The following is a 27,703-nucleotide window of genomic DNA, read 5'->3' on the forward strand; positions in this document are numbered from 1 at the left end:
TGTAACCCCAGGCTTGGAGTCTCCACCCACATTCTCTCTTCATTTTTCTGAAGCCTTGCTTCTGTTCCACTCACACTAAAGGTCTCCCAATTGCCCTGCCAACTCCTCACCCTCTGATGGATGAGTTTGTTCTGGAAACGCTTCTGTTTCCAAATGCCCTGCTTCTCCTCCTGCTCCCTGACCTTTCACTCCTTGTTCTCTGTTTCCCCTTCCTTCGGTCTCTTTCTCCTTTCAATATGGACACTGTTGACCCTCATTCCTCCTCTCCACTCTCTCTGATCAAAAGGGCATGTTCAGGGGTTTTGTATACCACCATAATTTCCAGTTCACTTCTATACACATGGCTCTTAAATCTATCTTCATTCATGACTTCTTCCAGTGTTGAGTCATTCTCACTTGACAGCTGACAGTTCCATTATAGTTTCCATCAGCTAAGATAAAAAATCTAAATTTTCTACCTTCCCTCCACAGGAGGACTCACTAAATTCCCAAAATTGGTTAATAGACTAGAATTCCAAATTCCTGCTTGTCTTTCTCTTCCTTAGTCAAATAAAATCCTCAGGTTCTGCCTCTGTGATGTTATATATTCATTCCTTCCTTTTTATTTTAAATAATCAATGATGGCTTCCTAGCTTAGCACTCACTAGCTCATGGCAACAATTGCAAAGGACTCTCAACAAATTTCACTGTCTCTAGCCTACCCACCTCTGGTACATCCTTCATCCTGCTACAAGATTAATCATTTCATTCAGGAGCTCTTCATATACATTCATTCTACAAACATTTCTTGTTTCTCCATAAAAGTCCCTGCTCACGGTACTATAGGGTACAGAGCCTACAGAGCCTAACCCTAATAGATGGGTAAGATTTGAAAGAGGAAGTCACTCTAAGCAGTGTGGGAAAACAGCATGATCAAAAAGATAAGGTTACTATCCTGTTTAAAAAAATATTTCTTAGTTTTTCCATTTCTTACATGACAAAAACCAAATGTGTGGACCTATTATTTGAGACCCAATAATATTTGGATCCAATCAACTCTTTTAGAAATTTTCCCTTTATTCTTCTGTCCTTGGTTTTCAAAGTAAAATGTGAATGTCCAGTTAAATGTTTGACAGGGCTACTGGAAACCACAGGTAAAACTGGCACACCTTCCTAAGTGTTCATTTTACTCAAAGAGTTTGGGAGAAAATATTTTTATATTAAAATAAGGATAAATGAAGAAATGTAATAAAAAGTAAAATTCGCATGGATTTTATAGATAGAATACAAGATTTCAAATAGATTCCCTGCTTGCAGGAGCTCTTTTAAGCTGTTAGGAGTATTTAGAGGTTGTTTCTGAACACATCTCATGTTCAAGTCAATCAGTGTGTGTGTGTGTGTGTGTGTGTAGTTGCTCAGCTGTGTCTGACTCTTTGTGACCCCATGGACTGTATCCCACCATGCTCCTCTGTCCATGGGATTTTCCAGGCAAAACTACTGGAGCGGGTTGCCATTTCCTCCTCCAGGGAATCTTCCCGATCCAGGAATTGAACCTGCATCTCCTGCATCTTGTGCATTGTGAATTCATTACCTCCCTTGCCACTCAAGAAGACCTAAGCAATATTCTTCAGTTCAGTTCAGTTCAGTTCAGTCGCTCAGTCATATCTGACTTTTTGCGACCCCATGAATCGCAGCACACCAGGCCTCCCTGTCCATCACCAACTCCCAGAGTTTACTCAAGCTCATGCCAATTGAGTCGGTGATGCCATCCAGCCATCTCATCCTCTGTCATCCCCTACTCCTCCTGCCCCTAATCCCTCCCAGCATCAGGGTCTTTTCCAATGAGTCAACTCTTCGCATGAGGTGGCCAAAGTATTGGAGTGTCAGCTTCAGCATCAGTCCTTCCAATGAACACCCAGGACTGATCTCCTTTAGGATGAACTGGCTGGATTTCCTTGCAGTCCAAGGGACTCTCAAGAGTCTTCTCCAACACCACAGTTCAAAAGCATCAGTTTTTCGGCACTCAGCTTTCCTCACAGTCCAACTCTCACATCCACACATGACCACTGGAAAAACCATAGCCTTGACCAGACGGACCTTTGTTGGCAAAGTAATGTCTCTGCTTTTTAATATGCTATCTATGTTGGTCATATACTGCTCTCTAAATAGGCTTTGCATTTCTAGCTGCTTTGTTTTTACTCACAATGGGCTCTTCCATCCCTCTGTGGATTTCCTTCCACACACATCTGTCTATACACCCATTCATTTAAGTCCTATCTTGTTCTGTAGGCTTTGTTAATAACTAGTGTTGAAAGAAATATATCCCTCTTCTGATCTCTTACATAATTTACATTTTACTCACAACATTTAATTCATATTATATAGTCTTTGCTCCTCTGCTATAATGTAAGTTCACAGAAATCAGGGATCGTGTTTTATTCTACAACCCTATCATAGTGACCTACACATATTGGGTAGCAATCGTAGTGACCTATACATATTGCATATTCAATAAATATTTTCAAATGATCGGATGAAAAATTCTCTGCTCAGATGTTACTTCCTTGGGGACGCCCTCCCTGACCACCCAAGCTAAAGAGTTCCTTGAGTCTCTCATTCCTCACCTACATCATTTTGATTACATTATCATTATGTGATATTGGGATCTATATCTATTTGTCTGATTCTTTTCTGTCTTTCCTATCATAAGTAAGCTTTAGGAGAGTAAAGCTTTTGTTTTTTTTCCTCTCAGCATCATTAGTGCCCAAAATAGTACCTAGAAAATAATAGGCATTTCATAAAAATTTGCTGAATCAATATATGAATTACTTTATTTATTAAATCAATACCCTAATATTAATGTTATTTTAATAGTATTAATACAAGGCTTAGCAAGACAAGATAGTATAAGCAAGGTAATTTGCAGTTCTGAAATTGTCGTGAATTTTGTAAGAGTTTTATATGTATATATTTAAAATTTCCTCTTTACCTATTGGTATGTTTGATTGAAGAGATTATCTTTTGATAAGGGAGAGTATGAGGGTGGGAGTGAGATGGAAGATGTCAGTCCATATCTCCTCTATTATCTCTCCACTTATATTTAATGTCAGTTGTCTTTTTTGCTAAGCTACCATTTTAACTGGATATACTTAAGGAGTACACCCCAAAGCACAAAATCCTTTTCATAACATGATATAAAAAGTAGCCATTCTGATATTTGACCTTGTATGTCACAGTGGTGAGAGGCTAATTAGCTGCCAACTTTCCCTTGAAACCTAACCTGAAACTTTCATTTGAAATGACAGTTATCCTTAAAATACCTTCAGAATCCACACTGTATTTCTTACTTTGTACATTTCCAAGATAACTTTTTTCTAAATTTGTACTTTTGCCAAGAGTAAAATTGAAGTGCAGAACAAGCCAATTTTTAGGCCATTTTAAGAGTCTGAGAGATTTGTTCTTTCTGACATTGAAAGAGGTTACTAATTCCATTCCACACCTCACATCTGAAGTCCTGGGAGGACAGCTACTGAGTCACTGTGTTCTTCTGATGACGGCCTTATCTCTAATTCAAAATTTAGGTATGATGACCAATTCTGAGAAAGCAAAATCAGTTTGCCTGACAAGAGCGAAAAAAAAAATTTTAATGTGTTAAAAAATAATCTCTTTTAGGATGAATGAGATAGGATAATAAATTTTACCAAAATTTATCATGTAGAAATTGTCACATTGAGAACAAAAGAACAGAGTCAATTATTTGTTCTCTTGGGGATTCTCAGTGGCACAGTTGGGTGAAGAATCCACCTAGCAATGCAGAAGATGCAAGAGACATGGGTTTGATCCCCAGGTTGGGAAGATTCCCTGGGGAAGAAAATGGCAACCTACTTCAGTATTCTTTTCTAGGAAATCCCATGAACGGAGGAGCCTGGCAGGCTACAGTACATGGGGTCACAGAGTCAGACATGCGTTTTATACATCTGTTCCCTCAGAGGTTAATCGTTCATGTCTTGTTAGTCCAAAAGAACATATCCATTGTTTTTAGGATATAAAGGTTATCTCAAAGGTAGGGAATGAGTTCAAAATAAATCAGTTATTTTTCATGCTTTTTCCTAAAATTTGTGGAGCCCAATTTTGGGTACTGAAACCATGACAGAGTTAGTCTTGAGGGTTATTTGTGAATTTCACACATACTCGCCCCCATCCAGCCTCCAGCAAGATTATCCAGAATAAGTCATAGCTTTGGAAGTGCTCATTTGGATTCTCATCCTAATAATAAAAAACGATTGAGTCATATATAAGATTACATACAATTCTTTAGCAAGGCAATCATTTTAAGAATTTAATATCTTGTGATAGGTAAGTTTTATTGTTGAGAAACTTCAAATCCCTAATCTCAATTCCCTTAAAAAATACTTTTAGAAATAGAATTATATCAACAGCAATTTATTGAGCACCTACTTTTTAAAGAATTCTGTGAAGAATGCTACTATTAATCATATTTTCAGAATTATTTGAAATTACATGAAAAATTCTTTTCTGAATTTATATATTTTACAGACATAAAACCTTCACAAACAAAGTTTTCTCCTTTAACTGAAAGAAGAGAAATAAATGAAGAACTTATTTTTATTTTTATAGAGAGTTGTAAATATAGAATCATAAAATTTCAGGGCATAAATTTAAGATAAAAATAAGATAAAATCTTAAACTTTATTATGATCATTTATTTGATTTTACCATTATTATATGACTACTTAACAAATGCAGAGATGGTTGATCATCTCTTCACTTAGTTTTACCAACATAAACATGGTTAGGTATTTAACCAAGTATTTTTTAACTGACGCGATGTCAGTTTACAGTTTTGTCTCTCAGTACATTTTGCTTAAGATGATACGAAACATATTGTAGAATTTCTGAATTTGGGTTCTTTTTTCTGGTGGAAGTAGTCTCTAGATATGAATGGCCATATTCCTAAACAACCCAGTGGGCTCTCTGATTCAGGCTTTGCTTAGTGGAAAGGGGCATTTTTCCATATCCTGCCTTGCATGCATCAACTCCTCAATTAGAACGTGATGCCCTTGAGTGAAAGAATCCTGCTTTTCCACATTCAGCACACCATGTTTCCTAACTCCGTGTCTTCCATCTAGGTGCATTTTAAAGATATTTGTGGAAAGGAAAGGGGAAAATCATGGTAAGATAAAATTCTGAGGTATTATTAAGTTGATAATATGTGGTATTTTTTTTCCTTTCAAATACACAAAACTGATTCATTAGCTTTGATTGACCTGATCAACTTAGTCAAATTATTTCTTTAAAAGAATGCAATTGATCTCCCATGATTTAATGACTCCATCTGTAGTTCAGGAATGGTAGAAAAAGCACACACTTTGGCATAGACTTTTAACTCAGCTGCCTACTAGCTTTGGCCAGGTTACTCATCAAGCCTCGCCTCCTCCTTTGTGAAAGAGAATTGGTAATACTTGGCTTTCTGGCTTATTGTAATGAAACAATAGATTTGAATATCAATTCTGTTTTCTTCTTATTTGGAGTGTGACCATGGGTAATTAATCTCTTTAATCTTCAGATTTCCTATCTATTCAATAAATGTTAATTAAATGATTCGACAAGTATCATATAACATCTAATAAGCATATATTGGATATACATACATATTAGATGTTCAGGATTTATATTCCTAGGTTAAGTAAAGTGCAGGAGATTAGAAAGCACAGAGACAATGGCATATTTCCACCATAGGAGCAAAGAGAAAGGTTCTGGTAGGAAAGATACATGAACGAGACTTCAAATAAGAATAAATATTAACTACATGAAAAATATTTGGAGAGAGATTTCTAGATAAGGGGAGAGAACGGGAGCGTGAAATGGTACGGCTTATATAGGAACACTCTGACAGCAGGTTTCTATTTGAGTTTAGAATGTACACAAGAATGGAGTGTACAAATGAAGCTCAGAATAGGTCTGGGAAACAGGGAGTTTGGTTTTTTGTTGCAGACATTTCAAAAATCACTGAACCAAGAAAGTGACATAGATAAACAGTATTATAGAAAGAAATCACTGTAGAAATCATTAAAATGAGTAAATCTATTTAAGAGGTAAAAGAGAGACATTTACTAGAGAAAAGGACAAATGAGAAGGTTGTGACATTCATGTGCATAGAAATGACGCTCTGAAGTATACAGTCTAGTATATTAGTATAGTATTTCAAATCTAGTATAGATTTGAAAAAAAAAATATTTAGACTAGAAAAGAGATAAGGCTTAGTGACTACTTGATTGTGAAGTTGAATAAGAAAGATGACCAGGTGGATGACCAGTATGTCTAGCTATTAACTGAAGCTCTGAATCTAAGAGAAAAGTAGGTTTAGGGAAAGGGAATGAATAAAGTGGGCTTCCCTGTTGGCTCAGACTATACACAAACTGCCTGCAATGCAGGAGACCCGGGTTTGATCCCCAGGTCAGGAAGATCTTCTGGAGAAGGGAATGGCTGCCCACTCTAGTATTCTTGCCTGGAGAATTCCATGGACAGAAGAGCCTGGTATGCTACAGCCCATGGGGTTGTACAGAATTGGACATGACTGAATGACTATCACTTTCACTTTCATGCATGATACACTCAGTTTAGAATATGAAGAATTTGGGATCACAGTCAAATACATCCAGCAAGCAAACGGATGAGTGAGCTTAGAAAGATAAGAGCTGAAGACAGAGATTAGAGATATCTACAAAATGTTGCCTGCCTTCCAAGATGAAGCTAAGGATTAAGTTGGATAATGTATGTAAAGTGCATAATGCTACAAAGCTCTATGAATAAAATAAATTGATGGCATATTATGTACCAAACTCAATAAATGTAATTTCTATTCCATCTTGGACAGAATTATCAGACCAATTTCTTTATTTAAATAGAGCGTAAAGTTAAAGTTACAGTATAACTTAACAGCCTCCTCTGGATTTTAAAGAAAGCTTAATAAAGACTCTCAAACTTCCACTTATTTCTTCTCAAGTCACTAAACTATTAGGGAGTTGGCTTAATGGACTATCCTCCCCAAGACATAACCAAACAACTTACCTGTTTTCTTGCCTCTTTTGTTAAATGCCTCTTGGTTTTAAAAAAAAAAAAAAAAAAAAAGGACCCTGCAAAGATCTTGCAAAACCCATTTTTTTGTAAGACATCTTGCTTAGAAAATATAAAAATATCATTTTCAAATTCATCAATATGAAAGTAAAACAATATAACTGGGAACATAGTCATTCAACTTGCAATTCCAACTATAGGATCCAAGTCCTGACAACCTTATGGAAGGTGGAAAAGATGGAGAAAAATGAGAAGAGTGATGTTTTCCTCCACTCATTTCAATCTCCCCCAAAATTCCTCCCCAGGGTTATAGAAAGTGATCACCCCCAATACAGATCAGATCATTGGGTGTTCTTTTTAAATCACTTTTAAATTACTCTATATATCTAATCTTTAGAAATTTCACCCTGTGACTAATTTAAAAAAAAAAAAAGCCTTCCATTTGATGCTAATTTTTAACCATGGATGTCTAAAAAATGTGACTAAGAAAATGGTGTCTCCACAGTTTTGACCAACACATTAATTTTTAAAGCTCTTTTTGATACGTGCAAAATTAAAGTGAACTGGCTGTATACTACACATCTACTCTGCCATGATATTAGATAAGTCCACTTATTCATTGCCATAGCCTAATTATAGAGAGCATTAGGCCATAGTCTACCAGAGAGGCTGCGAGTCATTGATGGATCATGATTGCTCCCAGGGATATGAAGAAGCTTTCTTTCAAAGGTGAGGATGATTAAATTAGTTCTTAATAGCAAGTAGAATAATCTGAACTATACTTTCTTTCCTTATAGTCAAACTACCTCTGAAAACTTAGCTCTGTGTGGTACTGTATTCTCTAGTCTAGTCTAATATGTTCACGTTTGCATTAGACACAACCCTTCCCCATGCTTGATAAAAATCCCCAGATAAATATTGCTGGTTTTCTAGGTATAAAATTTGATTTAATCCTAGCTTCAAACCATTAAGATCATATTTCTATAGTGAATAATCTTGGGCAAATTACCTATTAGAGCAATATTTCTTGAACCGGAATTTATAGACAATGTATTTTTGAAATATATCACACTTTAATTTTCTTAGGGCTTATACAACACCATAGAAAAGGCCCTGTTTATGATCCCTTAGTTCTCTCAGGAAAAGAGGAAAGCAAAGAAATTTTCTTTATAATGAAATGGAAAAATTGCTCTTTGAAAACAGTAAGTGCAATGTGAAAGGCCCTTCTCTACACTGAAGAGATGGAGGTGCTAACACAGATTTCAGCAGGCTGCTCCCCTCTTGTGCTGCAACTGAAACTATGAAGAGAAGAAGGAAGAGTTCCTTTTACAGTTGAAGGGATGAGGTTTATACATTAAGAATTTATTGACTGTAAAATTTGGGAAGGTTTCGGATTTAACACTCAGGAAGTGGTATTATGTTTCTATCTGGAATGGTTAACGAAAAAGACAGGTTCCTAAAGCCAGGAGAAAGCCCTGTTAACACTTCTCAAAGCTGCTCAAGCTACATGATCTCAAAATATTTTATTCACTAAGCATCCAGCCAGTTCCAAACAGTTTCAGTCATCAAGGGCACCAGCAAGTTAAAGACTCAGAATTAGGATCAAATCAGTTGAAGACTCAGAAAACAGGATTTCTGGGTTCTTTTTTCTTTTGTGGTGGTGGTGGTGGTTTAGTCTCTAAATTGTGTCTGACTCTTGCAACCCCAAGAGCTGGGTTGTCGCTCACCAGGCTTTTCTGTCCATGGGATTTCCCAGGCAAGAATACTGGAGTGGGTAACCGTTCCCACTTTTTCAGGGGATTATAAAACTCTCTCCTTTTACCTTCCTACAGTTTTGCATGAAGTCTACCATACCTGTCCCAGCCTGTAACCAGGATTGTCTTCTTCAGAACCAGGATGTGTGAAATATCCACAGCTCCCTCTTGCCCAACATTGAGTATGTGGTGACAACAGCCATTGAGATCCCAGACCTTTAAAAGAGAAGTGAAAATCAGCTTTGAGATAAGAAAATGTCTTCTCAGTGAGTGCAGCAACAAGATGTAATAGGATTATTTTACACTTTTTTGTTTACATTCTGCACTGGGGTTGATTCACTTGAGACACATAATAATTAAAGCCTTCTCACCACTTAAATTTAGCTCATATGTTTATTACTCCATTTATAACCTTATCAGTCTACTCTGATGATAGTTGATTCAAAGGCAATACATCAGAGTATATTTTTCAGGGGGAGGCAGTACAAAAACATGAAAAGCCTCATTTTGGAGTCTGTCAAAATCCTGTTTCCTTCTCCAAGTATCTTTCTAAATTTTGATTTCCTCATTTATGACACAGGACCTTTACTTCAGGGATGCTTGGAATTGTAAACATATAATACAGAGCTGAAACACAATCATCATGTCCTAGGTTTCCTATCTTTAGCCAATAAAATCTCCTGTTGACAGTGGGTACCAGACCCACACCCACAGAAGCACAAGTAATTCTAGTTTACCTCCTCAGGCAGTGGGATGAGGATGCAGACCAATCGGTTCACTTTAAGAGACAAAGTAATTAGCTGTTAAAACTAAGTCCTGCTATGAAACATTATTGGTACATCATCAAAGGCAGTTGACCCTTTATCGAGATAAAAATGCATATACCCTTTGCCTCAAAAGTTCAACTTTTAGAAAATCATTACTCAGAGATACTCATATGTGAAATGACGTATTTTAAAGGATATTCTGGAAGCATTGCTTATAACAGCTAAAAATTTGAATCAACTTAATTGCTCATTAACAAGGGATTGAACATCCAAATATGGAATATCTCCACGGTAGAATATAATGCAACTATTACAAAGAATGGGTCATCTCCAATTGTCTAAGCTTTGTCCAAAGCCAATCAGCCATAGAACCTTCAGCAAGTTGTTTATTTCCTTAGGTTTCAGTTTTCTCAACCGGTATTATAATGGTACCGAGCATATAAAGGTGTGTGTGTGTGTGTGTGTGTGTGTGTGTGAAGTGCTTAGGACAGCGCATGATTCAAAGTAATATGCAATAAAATTTAACTAATATTATTGTTGTTGTTTGCCTTCATTGTTATAAATCAGTCTAATACAGAAAATGTAAAATGCAGAACAGTATGGACAGTGGACTACCACTGAAAAACAAACGGTGCTCACAGTCTAGAAAGATGTGCAAGAAACTAGTGCTACTGGTAGCCACAAGTGAGGAGAAGGGAACAGGAGGTGAGAAAGAAACTTTCTTTTCACTGTATGTATCTTTTAGGTTTGAAATTTTATTGTGTGCATACATTATTCAAAACAATTAATTTAAAAACAGAAACTTGAAAACCATGATAAATAGGGCAATGCTTTTAAATCTTTGATTGCATAAGTACTGGATTTGGGGTTCTAAATTATAAATGAGATTGGAAAAATATCATTCATTCTTGTTTCTTTTTAGAATATGGCCTGTGCAGCTCAACCTTGATTTATGCATCCTACACAGAAGTTGCCAGATTTCAAAATTCTATTGTGCTATTGTGATAAAGATAAATGTACCTTCAAAAGTTGTGATTGTAATACTAAATTCACATTAACTTCTAAGATGTCAGGACTCAAGCTGAGACATTGAGGGGTGTACATGCTCTTCACCCACATCACCTTGTTTTTCTCTAAACAGGGCTCTTATAAAGCCCATCTAAATTAATACCCACAGAAAAGTAGTATAAAGATTTGACTGTCCCCAGATCCTATCAAGCCCCTTAACTGGGACCAGTTTTGCAACCATCTACAAGTCTGCCCTACCCTGGACTCTACGACCAGTTACTTCCCAACATATGGATAAAAAAAATCTAATCCGTTGCCTTCTTTTTTCAGTCCAGCGTTGTATCCAAGGACTGGTATGTGGGATACTCACCTTTTTTCTTGCCTAAGTCACTGTCTAATACTCCAGTTCCAGTTACTTCTATTTTATTCCACCTGACTGTTGGGATTAGAATTATCCCATTATCTTCACACGTTTTACCATTTCTCCCATGAAGATGTTAGTTGACTTAAACCCATGCTCCTAGTCTATACCTCAAGCCATTATCCTTCCCAGAGGTCACGTTCTGCTAATTTCCAGAGATGCTCACTGCAGCATGCTTCACAGTGACCGATGCAGTCTGGAATTCTCCTAAATACTTGCCCCCAAATTCCACAATGTTCTACCTACAATGGCAACCCACTCCAGTATTCTTGCCTGGAGAATTCCATGGACAGAGAAGCCTGGCAGGCTACAGTCCATAGAGTCTCAAAGAGACAGACACGACTGAGCAACTATCGTTCACTCACTCACTACCTACCTACATATCTAGGTAACTTTCCACTACCGTCCCCAGTAGTCTACCTGAATGCATCATACACCCTAACACAGGAGGTACCTCTAATTAATAGCCTTCTGATCCCACTTATGACAGAAACTTAAGAACACTTCAAAGCTTATTCGGGAAACTGCCTTCTGTTGTCTCAAAGTGTTACAAGTCATCTCCAATCCGATACTGTCATCACTTTCAGTGCTGAGGCGAGCAGAGAAGATTGACTGGTAGGCATGATTTTAGATTGTTAAGAATCTACCTTTACCTGAAATTTTGATGGTTTCTGCAAAATAATAGAGCACTTTCATCCCAGAAGAAATTAATAATAATTTGACAACTGAGAGGATAAAATAATGGTAGTTTAGGATGGATAATAAATAAGATTATGATTGCTCTTCCTACTATCCTTCTTTACTATCTTATTGATACTTACCTTCCACATAAAAATGCAATTTACAAAATAGGTTGATTTTAAGATACTCATTTTCTGAAAAACTTGCATTCATGTCATTTTAAAAGTTTATGTACTTGCCCTGATTTCTCATTTTATAAACTGAGAAAGATGAAACCAAAGACATTAGCTAAAGCACACGAAAAGTATTCAGGCCTCTTATTCCCCAAAGTGGTCCTCTATCCAGAACACTGGAAACGGCTTTCTGAAATGAGTAAAACAAGTTGTGCCTTGATTCTAAATAATTTATTCAGAAAAATCATCTATTCATTTATCCACAGAGGTTTATTTTCCTAACAGCTTTGTTATTAGATGGTTTGAGTTATTTAGCTCTTTCTTGTCTCATCTCTTTTCTTCCAAGACCAAAAATACCAACACAGATATAGCCAAAGCTGTGTCTCCTCGCACAATGTTTTAGCCCCCTCCTATCTGGATAAAGAAGCGTCACTGTGTTCGCACCTTTATGGTCCCATCTGTGCTGCCAGTCAAAAGCCGCGTCTCATTTGCATCTAGGGCCATCGTGCTGATTTCTGCATTACCATGGCAACCGGTAAATTGTTTGATTTTCTGCCCAGTGCCTATCATCCAGAAAGAAACAGTCGACCCCACATCAGAGCTGATTACCTACGAGAAAATAACATTGTGGAGAAATTAAATATAGTTCCAGAATCCATCGTTTTTATTTCAATCAAAATATCCAGCCTGTGCATCTCCACTAGTGAGTTCCACCAACAGTCAAGAGACATTTTTGTAATGCATTAGCTTTCTTTTGTTAAGCCGATAACATTTCAATTTCTAGGCCAGAACTGAGGTAATGAAGTCATGCTTCTCTTTATCAGAAAAGATAGGAATCTTCTTCCCTCACTCACTGTTCAGCTTAGTATCTAGAGACCATCCTGAAATCGAATCCTACTGAAAATAAACTTATAAATCTTTCACATTTAGATGAGAAAGTTGATTTTATCAGTCATGATGCTCCAACACTATTCACTCTATGAAAATAAACCTTTTATTACATATCAGCTTTCATTTAGCATTCAGAAGAGAAAGCACCACCAGCCATTGTGGGGAAAGGTTCACATCAGCTGATTGCTAGAACTACTGCTTCTAACGCCATTAGTTCCTTTCCTCAAGGTACTGCATATATTTCACAATAAACATAAGTATTGATGGGTCACTAAAAACAAAGAATCCAGGAAGGTTGAATATAAACCTGCATATACACTCCAAGAAGAAGGTAACAAAACAAATGCAAGGATAGGATTACATGTAATAGTCCCACAGTAAGAAATTTAACAGTGGCAAGTAGACTGCTTATTTAAGCTCTAGGTATTTAGATGCCCTTTAAGAGATTTATAGGTTAAAATTACTGTGCTTATGTGACATAGGGACGCAAAGGAATGAAAGAAGAAACAAAAGAACACTAAACATAGAAATATGTAGGTAGAAAATTGCCTGAAGCAATATCTAGATTTTTTAAAAATTTAAAGCATAACTTTATCCACTTACGTATTGATTGACAATGTATAAATATAAACTTATCAGGAATTTGTTAAACTAGAGTGTCACATTTTCATAATTAAATGGGTTAAAGTTTATCAAATGCATGTTCAGAAGACCTAGATAACTGGCTGCTATGCATGTATTCATCCATTCACTCATTCATTCATTCATTCACCCTACCACATTCATTGAACATCCACTGGGCACCAGGTCCATGTGGACAGTGGAGCTTCACTGATGAATCTCTGCTCTCAAGAAGCCTGTAGCCTAAGCTTATACACTAGAATCACTTTAAAAATCACAATTTCAGACCAGACCAGAGTTGGAATTGGACCAACTGGACTAATTGGGCCAGCAGTGGAATTTATAAAGGTTACTTAAGTATGCAGCCTGGGTCAAGTGCTACTGGGCTAGAGAGAGAAACAGACAAGAAATAAATAAATGCCCAACAATCTTACAAGTACAGAGGTATCAGCACTCTGTGATCTGGGGACACAGAGAGTAAAACCCCAAATCCATTCACTGGAGTGGGGGATGGGAATAAAATGTAAAGAGGCTCAATCAGGGATTGAAGGTAGGAACAATGAGTGCCAAGCCCTTTACATTCACTATCTCACTGGACCTTTATACAAACCCTGCAAAATTATGTTATCACTCTTTCTACCATGATAAAACTGAGATTCTAATCAGCTAAGTACTATTCCCAAGCTTATAACAAGGTTTGAATCGTAGACCTTCTATGACAGACACATCAAAAGCCTTCCTCTATTTCATCATTGTACCCCTAGATAATTGAAGTGCTTAGAAGAGAGAACTTGGAGTCTCTTTCAAGCATGAGAAACAGTAAGAAGTGTCATGAAGCCAGAGTGTAGACAATAAGATAAATGACGGAATATCAGGTGAGGATGCAAACTAGCAACAGATATTTGAAATCTTTAGTGAGCAATGTCAGAGAATAATAGCGTGCATAAAGTTTTTATTGTCATTGTTAACTGGGAAAGGGTTCGTATCTTTCATTGGTTATCTGGGCATGTATGGCTAAAAATAAAATTAAGAATGATTTCTTTGTTCTAATGAGGAGGAGAGAAGAAGTGCATTTTTTATTAGTTTGTGAAGATACCTCTGGCAACAGTGTAGAAAACACACAGGTTGTGAGAAAACCATTCAGACGTTGTCGTTACAGTCCAGGTAGAGATGCTCACCTAAGGCAGTAGTTCCCAGAAGCAAAAAGAGAAGAGGGATTGAATGAAAGGGCCACCGTTTAACAATCTTCATGCCTCAACAAAGAACTGATTATTTGCATGGGAGCTCTTGCAGTCCTTTTTTCCCCTGATATTGCAGCTCTCAATCAGAAAATTTCTTAAATGATGTAAAATTATATCTATGCTACACATTTTCTCTCAGTGAACCAAAAGTAGCTTCAGTGTTTAATTACTGTTATTAGTATAACAGCATAATTTAAATATAATATAAAATATTATATAATTTTTATACATACATAATTCAAAACACATAATATAAAAAAGCATAATTTCTTTATATATATATATATATTCATTCCTCCCTTTGGTATGAATTAAAGCCTCCTTCCCCCCTCCTATCTTATTTCCACATAAATTAATTCTACAGTTTAATAAACTAACAGGTGATTCCACTTCAGGCTGAGCAGATGTTAGACTGAATGAATGGAGACCGCTCTTTTTTTTCCTGAATACACTTGAATTTTATTTATCTCTACACACAAACACATATTTATACCTATATCAATATCTTTAACATCCATACCTACCCAATTTATACAAACTCTTTTTTTTTACCTTTTTATTTTGTATCAGTATTTAGCCGATCAGCAATGATGTGACAATCGCAGGTGAATAGTGAAGGGACACAATCATACATAAACATGTATCCATTCTCCCCCAGACTACCTTCACATCCAGGCTGCCACATAGCCTAGAGTGTAACTTCTAGAGCAAATGACCTGGCTCTTCATAATAATATGATGTAACACTTAGTTATCATTCCATGTGACTGTGTTTCTATTTGCTTTGGTTTCTGCAATACGCATGGTGGGTTAAGTACTGGGCCTGGAGCCAGTATGTTTGAGTGTCTAAACTTGGATTCATTACTTAATCTCTATAAGCTTCAGTTGCCTCACCTATAAACCAGAGAGAATCACAGCTACCCCTCAAACCGTTTTTAAGAGGTTTAAGTAAGCAAATAATTGTAAAGCACTTAGCACAGTATATAGCATACAATAAATACTTCATAAAAGGAATACGTGTAACTCTATGGCTGATTCATATCAATGTATGACAAAACCCACTGAAATGTTGTGAAGTAATTAGCCTCCAACTAATAAAAAAATAAAAAAAATAAAAAAATCTGAAAAAATTTAAAAAAAAAAAGTTAACTAGTATTACTATTCTATTTAGGCTTAATAACCTGACCTCTTATTTGAATTCATGTCACTTTTCATATCCAAACCAAATTAATAAAAATATTTAATGACTTGGTTTCTTCCAGCCATGAGAGTGAATGTAGACAGTTACATTTTAGAAACCAGCTTTTTAGATGAACCGTGACATTTAAAATTATATCACACGAGATTTTGCACATAATTGCTTAAGACTTTGGATTGTATTCATTAAAGACAGTCAGAAAACATAACATTCCAAACAAGTGAAAAAAATTTTAATTACTTGCCTTTATTCTTTTTTTTAATTTATTTATTTTTAGTTGATGGATAATTGCTTTATAGAATTTTGTTATTTTCTGTTAAACATCAACATGAATCAGCCTTAGCTCTACATATGTCCCCTCAAGGGAAATTTTTGATAGTGATCTTTGAAGAAAGGCTACGGAATTTTTTGTTGTTGTTTACTTGCTAGGTCATATGTGACTCTTTTGAGACCCCATGGACTGCAGCCCACCAGGCTCCACTCTCCACAGGATTTCTCAGGCAAGAATACTGGAGTGGGTTGTCATTTCCTACTTCAGGGGATCTTCCCAACCCAGGGATCGAACCTGCGTCTCCTATTTGATAGGCAGATACTATACCACTGAGCCACCTGGAAGCCCTCTATTCAAAAATATTCATTGATCTATTATATGCTAAGCATTTCAGTACTACAAAGTGGATATTCTTTGATAGAAACAAAACAAAAGAAAAATAAACTATATCCAAAGAAAGATGTGCTTACTTGTTCAAGACTGGCCTCATTCACATTGCAAAGCATCTCATCAACCACCCACCGCTTTTATCTAATGCAGACATTTAATCAGGAGTTAGGAACCTTCACTTTTTGCTGCTTTATACTCCCCTTCCTCTGCCTTAACCAGCTGAGCCCCAACATACCTTTCATCACTTTTCAGCACCTTTCTCTACTCATTTCACAATTTCTCACAAAATCTGAATAAATAATGACAACAGTGTACAGCCAGTCAGATTTCATTCTATGGCAATCTGCCTTAAGGCACAGTCTTCAGGAAAACCATGTGTTGAAATATAAGGACTGACTATGTCACAAACACACACCCAGTATTAACCAGAACCTGCTCTCACTATGACAAGATCAGAAAACAAGAATAACAAGACAAGTGAAAAGATATTCAAAGTCTAGTGAGAGAGAAGCCTGTTTCACATCACTTGGCAGATGAAGAGGTTTGACTGTCGGACGGTGAAGACGATATTTATAGCAAAATGTTTTTATCAGTGATAAAACCCAGAAATAAGTATTGGCATCACATTTATATGCCACATTTTGATGATACCAAGTCCCTTTAAGTTTTCAGTTTACTCCTGACTGCTTCTCATCAGATGAGACCTTAACTGTTGAGAACTGAGCTTTGGCATCTGCAGAGCAGAAAATAGCATGGTCCTAATAACTACACTTCAGTGCAAATGGACCTCGTGAGCAAACCATTCCACTGGAGGAATGCTCCACCTTATGTACCTGAGTTAATAGCTGTTTAGGAATATAGAGATCTTTTTGTCTCTCTCATCTGAAGCTGTCACAGTCAATCAGACAATTGTAAGAGATGGGAGGCCTATCCATGCCCCCTGAATGTCTTCTTGCTATTTCAACAACAATAAGCACTTCTTTCTCCTTTATGTGCATCTCAAGTTCTAGGTCTAGGCAAGAAGAATAAAAAATTACAGAATTGCAGCGACGGATATTGCTTGCCTACCAAGGGATCAGGACATTTGATTGAATTGCTGTTCATAATTTTATTTTTTTTTAATCTGTGCTGTTTATGGTCCCATAATATAAAGCAGGTTACCTCTTTTATTTCTATTTTACATCAAATCTCTAGAAGTTACAACTCAGTAAGTAGTGAGGTGAGGAGAATAATAATATCTCAGAGGACTGGTACAGACAAAGAATGCAAATATTTAAGGACGTCATTCTCCATTTATAAATCTTATTTGTCAGATATCACCTCTTTCTAGATTAATTTATAATTGGACTTTTTAGATTCATTCCTTGAGTTTACTGAATCCCTACAATATGGAAGGGCTTCTCTGCTGGCTCAGTGGTAAAGAATCCTCCTGGCAATGCAGGAGACACAGGTTCGATCTCTGGGTTGGGAAGATCTCCTGGAGGAGGAAATGGCAGCCCACTCCAGGATTCTTGTCTGATGGTGGTGGTTGAGTCGCTAAGTAGCGTCCTACTCTTGCGACCCCATGGACTGTAGCCTGCCAGTCTCCTCTGTCTATGGGCTACAGTCTATGGGGTCACAAAAGAGTCAGATGCAACTTAGTGACTAAACAACGACAACAGTAAGCAAGGCACAAGGCCTAGGCACTGATGATTCAACAGGGAAATATTCCTGCCCTTATATTTAGTGGAGGAAGGTTGGAAGCGATACAACTAAAAGACAAAAAAGGCATGCATGCATACACGCACATGTGCACACACACACACACACACACACACACACACACACATTCACACACAATATTTAACAGCAAAAAACTTTATGGAGAAAACTATAACCAAGGAGGTGGCAGAGATCACTGGGAGTGGGTACAAACTTGGGGGCTCCGTGAGGTTTCCCTGAGGAATTATCTGAAGAAAGACATGACTAAGGTGTAGGAGGGAGCCGTGCAGATACCTGGGTGAAGAGAGTTCCAGGCAAAGGAAACAGCAATGCGAAGGCCCTAAGACAGAGTGTCCTTAGCATGCTCAAGGACTAGCAAGGAGGCCAGCAAGGCTTATGCAATGTAAATCAGGGGAGGGGCCATAGGCTGTGACCATCTGTGCTCATTATTCAGGTGTTCAAAATACTCCCCAAATGACCAGGCACACACAGGGATTAGGGTATGAAATCAGAAAAGCATCACTTCCCTTTTTTTGGCTAGTCTTTATTTAGCTTCTACTCCTGCTTTGTTCTATGTATCTTTATACACAATACCCTTTGTCCTTTAAAGAAAATCTACATGGGAGGTATTATAAATTCTTATTTTATAGATAAGAAAACTTTGCTTAAAGAAATTAAATTACTTGCTCAGTGGAAATCATTGGGAAACTCTGACTCTAAAACCCTACCACCTCCCTCCTCCTGCAAAATTGCTGAGAAAAAAATTACTTCCAAAAATAGTTGAGATTGCACTGGACTTGGCAGGTCCTGGTGCCACATGCTTGGAAGTTTTCATTCCATCCTAACAATGAGTAAAAAGGTGGACAAACTAAAAAATCAACAACTCTTCTTAGACCACCCCAAGAAACAAGGTCACAGGGCAGATCATTACTCTACAAATTGGAGAGACCAACAAGCAGATCAAGAAAATCACAACCTACCAGAGCAGAAACTCATGAACCAAAACTCCCTTGGGAAGGGAGCTGAGAGAGGAAAATCAGAACTGTCACTGATAGTTTGCTGAAAGCTCAAAGTGGACAAGTCTGAGAGTCAAAAGTTCTGAGGAGCTGGTCATACGGAGCTCCCACAAGTTTACAAGTATTATTTTGAGGTTACAGATCAGGATAAAGAAAGGTATGTCATGCTCACATTAAACAAAATAAAGCAGAAGTAGCTGTATTAATTTCAGAAAAACCAGACTTCAGGGCCTTTGTCCTCTGAAGGCTCTGAAGTAGACTTCCCTGCTGGCTCAGATGGTAAAGAATCTGCCTGCAATGCAAGAGACTGGGGTTCAGTCCTGGGTTAGGGGGATGCTCTGCAGGAGGAAACAGCAACCCACTCCAGTGTTCCTGCCTGGGAAATACCATGAACAGAGGAGCCTGCTGGGCTACAGTTCATGGGATCTCAAAGAGTCGGACACAACTGAATGACTAACACTTCCACTTTATGTTCAGGCTTCAAAGCAGGGAAAGTTATTAAGAATAAAGCAGGGCATTTCATAAAGACAAAGGTTAATTTTCCAAGAAAACAATCTCCAACGTGTATGTGTCTAAAACCTTTGTCAAACTATGTGAGGCAAAACCTGTCGAATTACAAGGAGAAATACATGAACCCACTGTTATAGTAGGAGACTTCAGTACCCCTCTATCAGAAATGGAAAGAACCATTCTAGGCAGAAACCCAGTAAAGATGTAGTCGAACTCAACAACACCATCAATCAACTGAATATAATTGACATCTATGGATTAGTTCACCCAACAGCAGCAAAACACACATTTTTCTCAAGCTCTCATGGAAAATTCACCAAGATAAACCACATTTGGGGTCACAAAACACCCCTTAACAAATTTAAAAGAATAAAAATCATACAGTGTCTGATTACAGATCACAATGAAATTAAACTCAGAACATATACAGAAAGATAACTGGAAAACCCCCAAACACTTGGAGACAAAACAACACATTTCATATAAAGCATGGATCAAAGAAGAAACATCAATAGAAATTTTAAAATATTTTTAACTAAATGAAAATGAAAATATAACTTATCAAAATTTATGAGATTTTCTTCTAAGTCCCAGGTCAGAGAAAGCAGTGCTTAGAAGAAAAATTATGGCACTACATACATGTATTAGGGGGGAAAAAAGATCTAAAATCAATCATCTAAAATTCTACCTCACAAAAGTAGAAAAAAGAGTTAATACAATATAAAAAGGCAGAATAAAAGAAAAAATAAAATTACAATAGAAATCAATGAAATTAAAAATCAAAAATCATTAAAATTAATGAAACCAAAAGCTTGTTCTTGGAAAAAAATTTAAAAATTGATGATCTATCCAGGCTAAGTAAGAAAAATGACAAAAGATGCACATTGCCAACATCAGAAATCAAAGAGAGAATCTCACCCAAGACCCCATACACATTAAAGGGATTATAGAGGTATGATAAACAGCTCCATGCTTACAAAGTTGAGAACCTAGATGAAATGGGCTAATTTGTTGAATGACATAATCTGTCCAAACTCACACAAGAAGGAGTCTGAATAGGCCTATATATATATTAAAGAAATTAAATCAATAGCTAATAGTGTTCTAAAACAGAAAGCAGCAGATGGGATTCATTAATGAGTTTTACCAAACATTTAAGGAAGGAATTATGCCAACTCTATACAATCTTGTTCAGGGAAAGGAAGCAGAGGAAATGCTTCCCAGCTCATTTTATGAGACAAGTATTACCAAAATCAGACAAAGACATACAAGTAGAGAAAAGTATAGATCTATATCCTCATGAACATAGAGACAAAAATACTCAATAAAATAATTTCAAAAACAACAAAGTGTAAGAAGCATTTGATTGGTTCAACTTCTGAAAATTAATCCAAACCATCATATCAATGCACTATCATCATAAAATTAATGCAATATCATCACATCATTCACCAGAATGGGTGAATTTAATTCAGATCAACATTACATCTACTGTTGTGGGTAAGAACCCCTTAGAAGAAATGGAGTAGCCCCCACAGTCAACAAGAGTCCGAAATGCAGTATGTGGGTGCAATCTCAAGAACGACAAAATGATCTCTGTTTGTTTCAAAGGCAAACCATCCAACATCATAGTAATCCAAGTCTATGCCTCAACCACTGATGCTTAAGAAGCTGAACATTTCTATGAAGACCTACAAGACCTTCTAGAATTAACACCAAAAACAAAAAAGAGAGAGAGAGATGTCCTTTTCATCATAGGGGACTGGAATGAAAAAGTAGGAAGTCAAGAGATACCTAGGGTAGGGGGGAGTAACAGGCAAGTTTGGCCTTCAAATACAAAATGAAGCAGGGCAAAGGCTAACAGAGTTTTGCCAAGAGAACACACAGGTCACAGCAAACACACTCTTCCAACAACACAAGACAACTCTACACATGGACATCACCAGATGGTCAACACTGAAATCAGACTGATTATATTCTTTGCAGCCAAAGATGGAGAAGCTCTATATAGTCAGCAAAACAAGGCTGGGAGCTGACTATGGCTCAGATCATGAACTCCTTATTGCAAAATTCAGACTTAAATTGAAGAAAGTAGGGAAAATCATTAGGCCATTCAGGTATGACCTAAATTTAATCCCTTACAATTATTCATTGGAAGTAACAAATAGATTCAAGGGACTAGATCTGATAGAGTACTGAAGAACTAAGGACAGAATTTAGTAACATTGTAAACAAGACTGTGATCAAAACTATCCCCAAGAAAAATAGATGAAAAAAAAAGGCAAAATGGCTGTCTGAGGAGGCCTTACAAATAGCTGAGAAAAGAAGAGAAGTGAAAGGCAAAGGAGAAAAGGAAGGATAGATCCACCTGAATGCAGAGTTCCAAAAAATAGCAAAGAGAGATAAGAAAGCCTTCCTCAGAGATCAGTGCAAAGAAATAGAGGAAAACAATAGAATGGGAAAGACTAGAGATGTCTTCAAAAAAATTGGAGATTCCAAAAAAACATTTCATATAAACATGGGCACAATAAAGGACAGAAATGGTATGGACCTTACAGAAGCAGAATATATTAAGAGGAGATGGCAAGAATACACGGAAGAACTATGCAAAAGTGAACTTCATGACCCAGAAAACTATGATGGTGTGATCACTCACCTAGAGCCAGACATACTGAAGTGTGAACTTAAATGGGCATTAGGAAGCATCACTACAAACAAAGCTAGTGGAAGTGATGGAATTCCAGCTGAGCTATTTCAAATCCTGGGAGATGATGCTGTGAAAGTGCTGCACTCAACACGCCAGCAAATTTGGAAAACTCAGCAGTAGCCCAGGACTGGAAAAGGTCAGTCTTCATTCTAATCCCAAAGAAGGGCAATGTCAAACAATCTTCAAACTACTGCACAACTGCATTCATCTCACACGCTAGCAAAGTAATGCTCAAAATTCTCCAAGATAAGCTTCAACAATATATAAATCAAAAACTTCCAGATGTTCAAGATGGATTTAGAAAAGGCAAAGGAACCAGAGATCAAATTGGCAACATCCATTGGATCGTAGAAAATGCAAGAGAATTCAAGAAAAACATCTGCTTCACTGACAATGCTAAAGTCTTTGATGGTGTGGATCACAACAGACTGTGGGAAATTCTTAAAGAAATGGGAATACCAGACCACCTTACCCACCTCCCGAAAAACCTGTATGCAAATCAACAAGCAATGATTAGAACTGGACATAGAACAACAGACTGGCCAAATTGGGAAAGGAGTACATCAAGGCTGTATATTGTCACCCTGCTTATTTAACTTATATGCAGAGTACATCATGCAAAATGCCAGGCTGGATGAAGCACAAGCTGAAATCAAGATTGCTGAGAGAAATATCAATAACCTTAGATATGCAGACACCACCACCCTTATGGCAGAAAGTGAAGCAGAACTAAAGAACCTCTTGATGAAAGTGAAAGTGAAAAAGCTGGCTTAAAACTCAACATTCAAACAACAAAGACCATGGCATCTGGTCCCATCAGTTCAGTTCAGTTCAGTCACTCAGTCATGTCCAACTTTTTGCAGCCCCACGGACTGAAGCACACTGGGCTTCCCTGTCCACCACCAACCCCCAGAGCTTACTCAAACTCATGTCGATCGAGTCAGTCATGTCACCCAACCAAATCATCCTCTGTCGTCCCATTCTCCTCCCCTCTTCAATCCTTCCCAGCATCAGGGTCTTTTCAAATGAGTCAGTTCTTCACATCAGGTGGCCAAAGTATTGGAGTTTCAGCTTCAACATCAGTCCTTCCAATGAACACCCAGGACTGATCTCCTTTAGGATGGACTGGTTGGATCTCCTTGCAGTCCAAGGGACTCTCAAGAGTCTTCTCCAACACCACAGTTCAAAAGCATCAATTTTTTGGCGCTCAGCTTTCCTCACAGTCCAACTCTCACATCCATACATGACTATTGGAAAGACCATAGCTTTGATCAGACTGGCATTTGTTTGCAAAGTAATGTCTCTGCTTTTCAGTATGCTGTCTATGTTAGTCATAGCTTTTCTTCCAAGGAGCAAGTGTCTTTTAATTTCATGGCTGTAGTCACCATCTGCAGATATTTTGGAGCCCCCAAAAAATAAAGTCACTGTTCCCATTATTTCCCATCTATTTGCCATGACATAATGGTACCAGATGCCATGATCTTAGTTTTCTGAATGTGAGTTTTAAGCCAACTTTTTCACTCTCCTCTTTCACTTTCATTAAGAGGCTCTTTAGTTCCTCTTCGCTTTCTGCCCTAAGAGTGGTGTCATCTGCCTATCTGAGGTTATTGATATTTCTCCCAACAATTTTGATTCCATCTTGTGCTTCATCTAGCCTGGCATTTTGCATGATATACTCTGCATATAAGTTAAATAATCAGGGTGACAATATACAGCCTTGACGTACTTCTTTCCCGATTTGGAACCAGTCTGCTGGTTCATGTCCAGTTCTAACTGTTGCTTCCTGACCTGCATACAGATTTCTCAAGAGGCAGGTCAGGTGGTCTGGTATTCCCATCTCTTTCAGAATTTTCCACACAAAGGCTTTAGTGCAGTTAATAAAGCAGAAGTAGATGTTTTTCTGTAACTCTCTTGTTTTTTCGATGATCCAAGGGATGTTGGCAATTTGATCTCTAGTTCCTCTGCCTTTTCTAAATCCAACTTGAATATCTGGAAGTTCAGTCCACATACTGCTGAAGTCTGGATTGGAGAATTTTGATCATCACTTTGCTAGTGTGTGAGATGAGTGCAATTGTGCATTTGTTTGAGAATTCTTTGGCATTGCCTTTTTTTGGGAATGGAAGGACAACTGACTGTTTCCAGTCCTATGGCCACTGCTGAGTTTTCCAAGTTTGCTGGCATATTGAGTGCAGCACTTTCACAGCATCATCTTTTAGAACATGGCAAATAGATGGGGAACAATGGAAACAGTGACAGACTATTTTCTTGGGCTCCAAAATCACTGCAGATGGTGACTGCAGCCATAAAATTAAAAGACACTTGCTCCTTGGAAGAAAAGCTGTGACCAACCTAGATGGCATATTAAAAAGCAGAGACATTACTTTGCCAACAAAAGTCCCTATGGCCAAGCTATGGTTTTCCCAGTTGTCATGTATGAATGTGAGAGGTGGACAATAAAGAAACCTGAGCACCAAAGAATTGATGCTTTTGAACTGTGGTGTTGGAGAAGACTCTTGAGAATTCTTTGGACTGCAAGGAGATCAAACTAGTCAATCCTAAAGCAAATCAGTCCTGAATATTCATTGAAAGGACTGATGCTGAAGCTGAAACTCCAATACTTTGGCCACCTGATGGCTTAGAAAAGATGCTGATGCTGTGAAAGATTGAAAGCAGGTAGAGAAAGGGACAACAGAGGATGAAATGTTTGGATGGCATCACCGACTCAATGGACATGAATTTGAGCAAGCTCCAGGAGTTGGTGATGGACAGGGAGGCTTGGGTACTGCAGTCCATGGAGTCGCAAAGAGTTGGACACAACTGAGCAACTGAACTGATATGAAAAAGAAAACTCGCATGATTATATCAATAGATAAGAAAAAAAGCACATGGCAATATCTAACACTCACTTATGATCAAACACTTTCATAAAATAAGAATAGAGGGAAATTTCCTTCACTTGACAAAAAAAGTCTACAAAAATCATACAGCTACTATCATACTTAATAGTGAGAACTTTGCAGCTTTCTTACTCAGATCAGGTACAAGGCAAGGATGTTCCCTCTCATTATACCTTTTCAACATTATACAGAAGCTGGGCATAATGCAATAAGACAAGTAAAAGGGGGGGAGTTACAAAGTTTGGGAAGAAAGAAATAAAACTGTCTTTGTTAGCAGATGACATGATCCTCCATGTGCATGCATGCCCGCTGAGTTGCTTCAGTTCTGTCTGACTCTTGCGATTCTATGGACCGTAGCCCACCAGGCTCCTCTGTCCATGGGATTCTCCAGGCAAGAATACTGGAGTGAGCTGCCATCTCCTTCTCTAGATGATCCTCCCAACCCAGGGATCCAAACTGTGTCTCCTACATTGCAGGTGGATTCTTTACCACTGACCCGCTGGGGAAGCCCAGTCTTCTATGTAGAAAATCTTGAAGAACTGACCAAAAACATTTCTTGGAACTAAGAAGCAATTATTTCAAGATTGCAGGTTACATAGTTAATACACAAAAGTCAATCATTTTCCCATAGAGCAGCAATGAACAAGTAGAATTTGAAAATAATATCACAATACAATGTACATTAGCAACCACAAAAGTGAAATACATATAAATCTAACAAAATATGTATGAAATCTATATGAGGTATACTTCAAAACTTTAATGAATGATATAAAAGACTATTTAAATGAAAGATATTCCAGATTCATGGTTAGGAGGACTCAATATTGTTCGTGTGTGCACGCGTGCTAAGTCGCTTCAGTCATGTCTAACTATTTTCCAGATCGTCTCAATTTTGCTGTGAACCTAAAAATGTTCTTTATTAAAAAAAGTTTTTTAAAAAAGTAGTAAATCTTTTTACTACTGTAAAAAATAGCTGAAACAGTGATAATGAGAGAGGCTGAGGAAAGGGTCATTTCTTACTATGTGATTGATTTAAATGCAGCTTTTATGCAGAAAACTCCAAAATATTTATGAAGGTTACTAACATAAACACTCTATGACCGAGTAATTCCAGTTCTAGAAATTTATCTTACAGATGTTTTCTCACTATTGCCAAAATTTGTGCCTTCAAGGTTTAAAATTACTACATTATCTGTAAAACAAAAATACTGGAAGCAATCTAAATGTCCATAAAAATTGATTAATAATATTTAGCACACCCATTAAATAGAATACCATGCAGCTGTCAAAAAGAAAGAGGATATCCTGGATAATTAGATAAATAAAATGATGGTTAGGCTGTATTTTTGGGCGGAAAATCAGTGTACAGAGCAGTGTTGCTGTGCATATAACATACTACTGTTTGTATAAAAACCACACAATTAATATTCTTAAATATTAAGAATTAATATACACATCTATTTGTGACAACAAATATGTATGTACTTGTGTATGGAAACAACAGCCCTTAAAGGGTGCTCATGGATCTCATCAACTAGTTGCTTCTAGCAAAGGAAACTGGTAGGTAGAAACAGTGATAAAAGGAAATTTTTACTGTATACCCTTTGTCTTTTTCAGTTTTGTAACACTGAAATGTGGTATTCCTTCCAAGCAATCACTTTTTTTTTTTTTTTTAATTAGTTGGAGGCTAATTACTTCACAACATTTCAGTGGGTTTTGTCACACATTGATATGAATCAGCCATGGATTTACACGTATTCCCCATCCCGATTCCCGCTCCCACCTCCATCTCCACCCGATTCCTCTGGGTCTTCCCAGTGCACCAGGCCGGAGCACTTGTCTCATGCATCCCACCTGGGCTGGTGATCTGTTTCACCATAGATAGTATACATGCTGTTCTTTTTTTTTTTTTTTTGGATTTATATTTCATATGTATTTTTTTTTAATTTTTATTATTATTATTATTTTTTTTCCCAGTGGGTTTTGTCATACATTGATATGAATCAGCCATGGATTTACATGTATTCCCAATCCCGATCCCCCCTCCCACCTCCCTCTCCACCCGATTCCTCTGGGTCTTCCCAGTGCACCAGGCCGGAGCACTTGTCTCGTGCATCCCACCTGGGCTGGTGATCTGTTTCACCATAGATAGTATACATGCTGTTCTTTTGAAATATCCCACCCTCACATTCTCCCACAAAGTTCAAAAGTCTGTTCTGTATTTCTGTGTCTCTTTTTCTGTTCTGCATATAGGGTTATCGTTATCACCTTTCTAAATTCCATATACATGTGTCAGTATGCTGTAATGTTCTTTATCTTTCTGGCTTACTTCACTCTGTATAAGGGGCTCCAGCTTCATCCATCTCATTAGGACTGG

The 27,703-nt window shown here is 37.4% G+C and overlaps 1 protein-coding gene across 1 annotated transcript in view; it reads right to left on the reverse strand.

Annotated features, from left to right (window-relative positions):
• WDR49 (WD repeat domain 49) overlaps window positions 1-27,703 on the reverse strand; it is a 194,823-nt gene that overhangs the window by 51,105 nt on the left and 116,015 nt on the right. The window contains exons 9-10 of the mRNA XM_061168263.1: window positions 12,326-12,490; window positions 8,932-9,047 (exon numbers count right to left, since the gene is read on the reverse strand). Of these exons, the coding sequence (XP_061024246.1) occupies window positions 8,932-9,047; window positions 12,326-12,490 (281 nt within the window). The remainder of the gene's footprint in view (window positions 1-8,931; window positions 9,048-12,325; window positions 12,491-27,703) is intronic.

Source organism: Dama dama, chromosome 19 (genome assembly GCF_033118175.1).
Source record: "Dama dama isolate Ldn47 chromosome 19, ASM3311817v1, whole genome shotgun sequence".
Taxonomy (NCBI): Eukaryota; Metazoa; Chordata; class Mammalia; order Artiodactyla; family Cervidae; genus Dama; species Dama dama.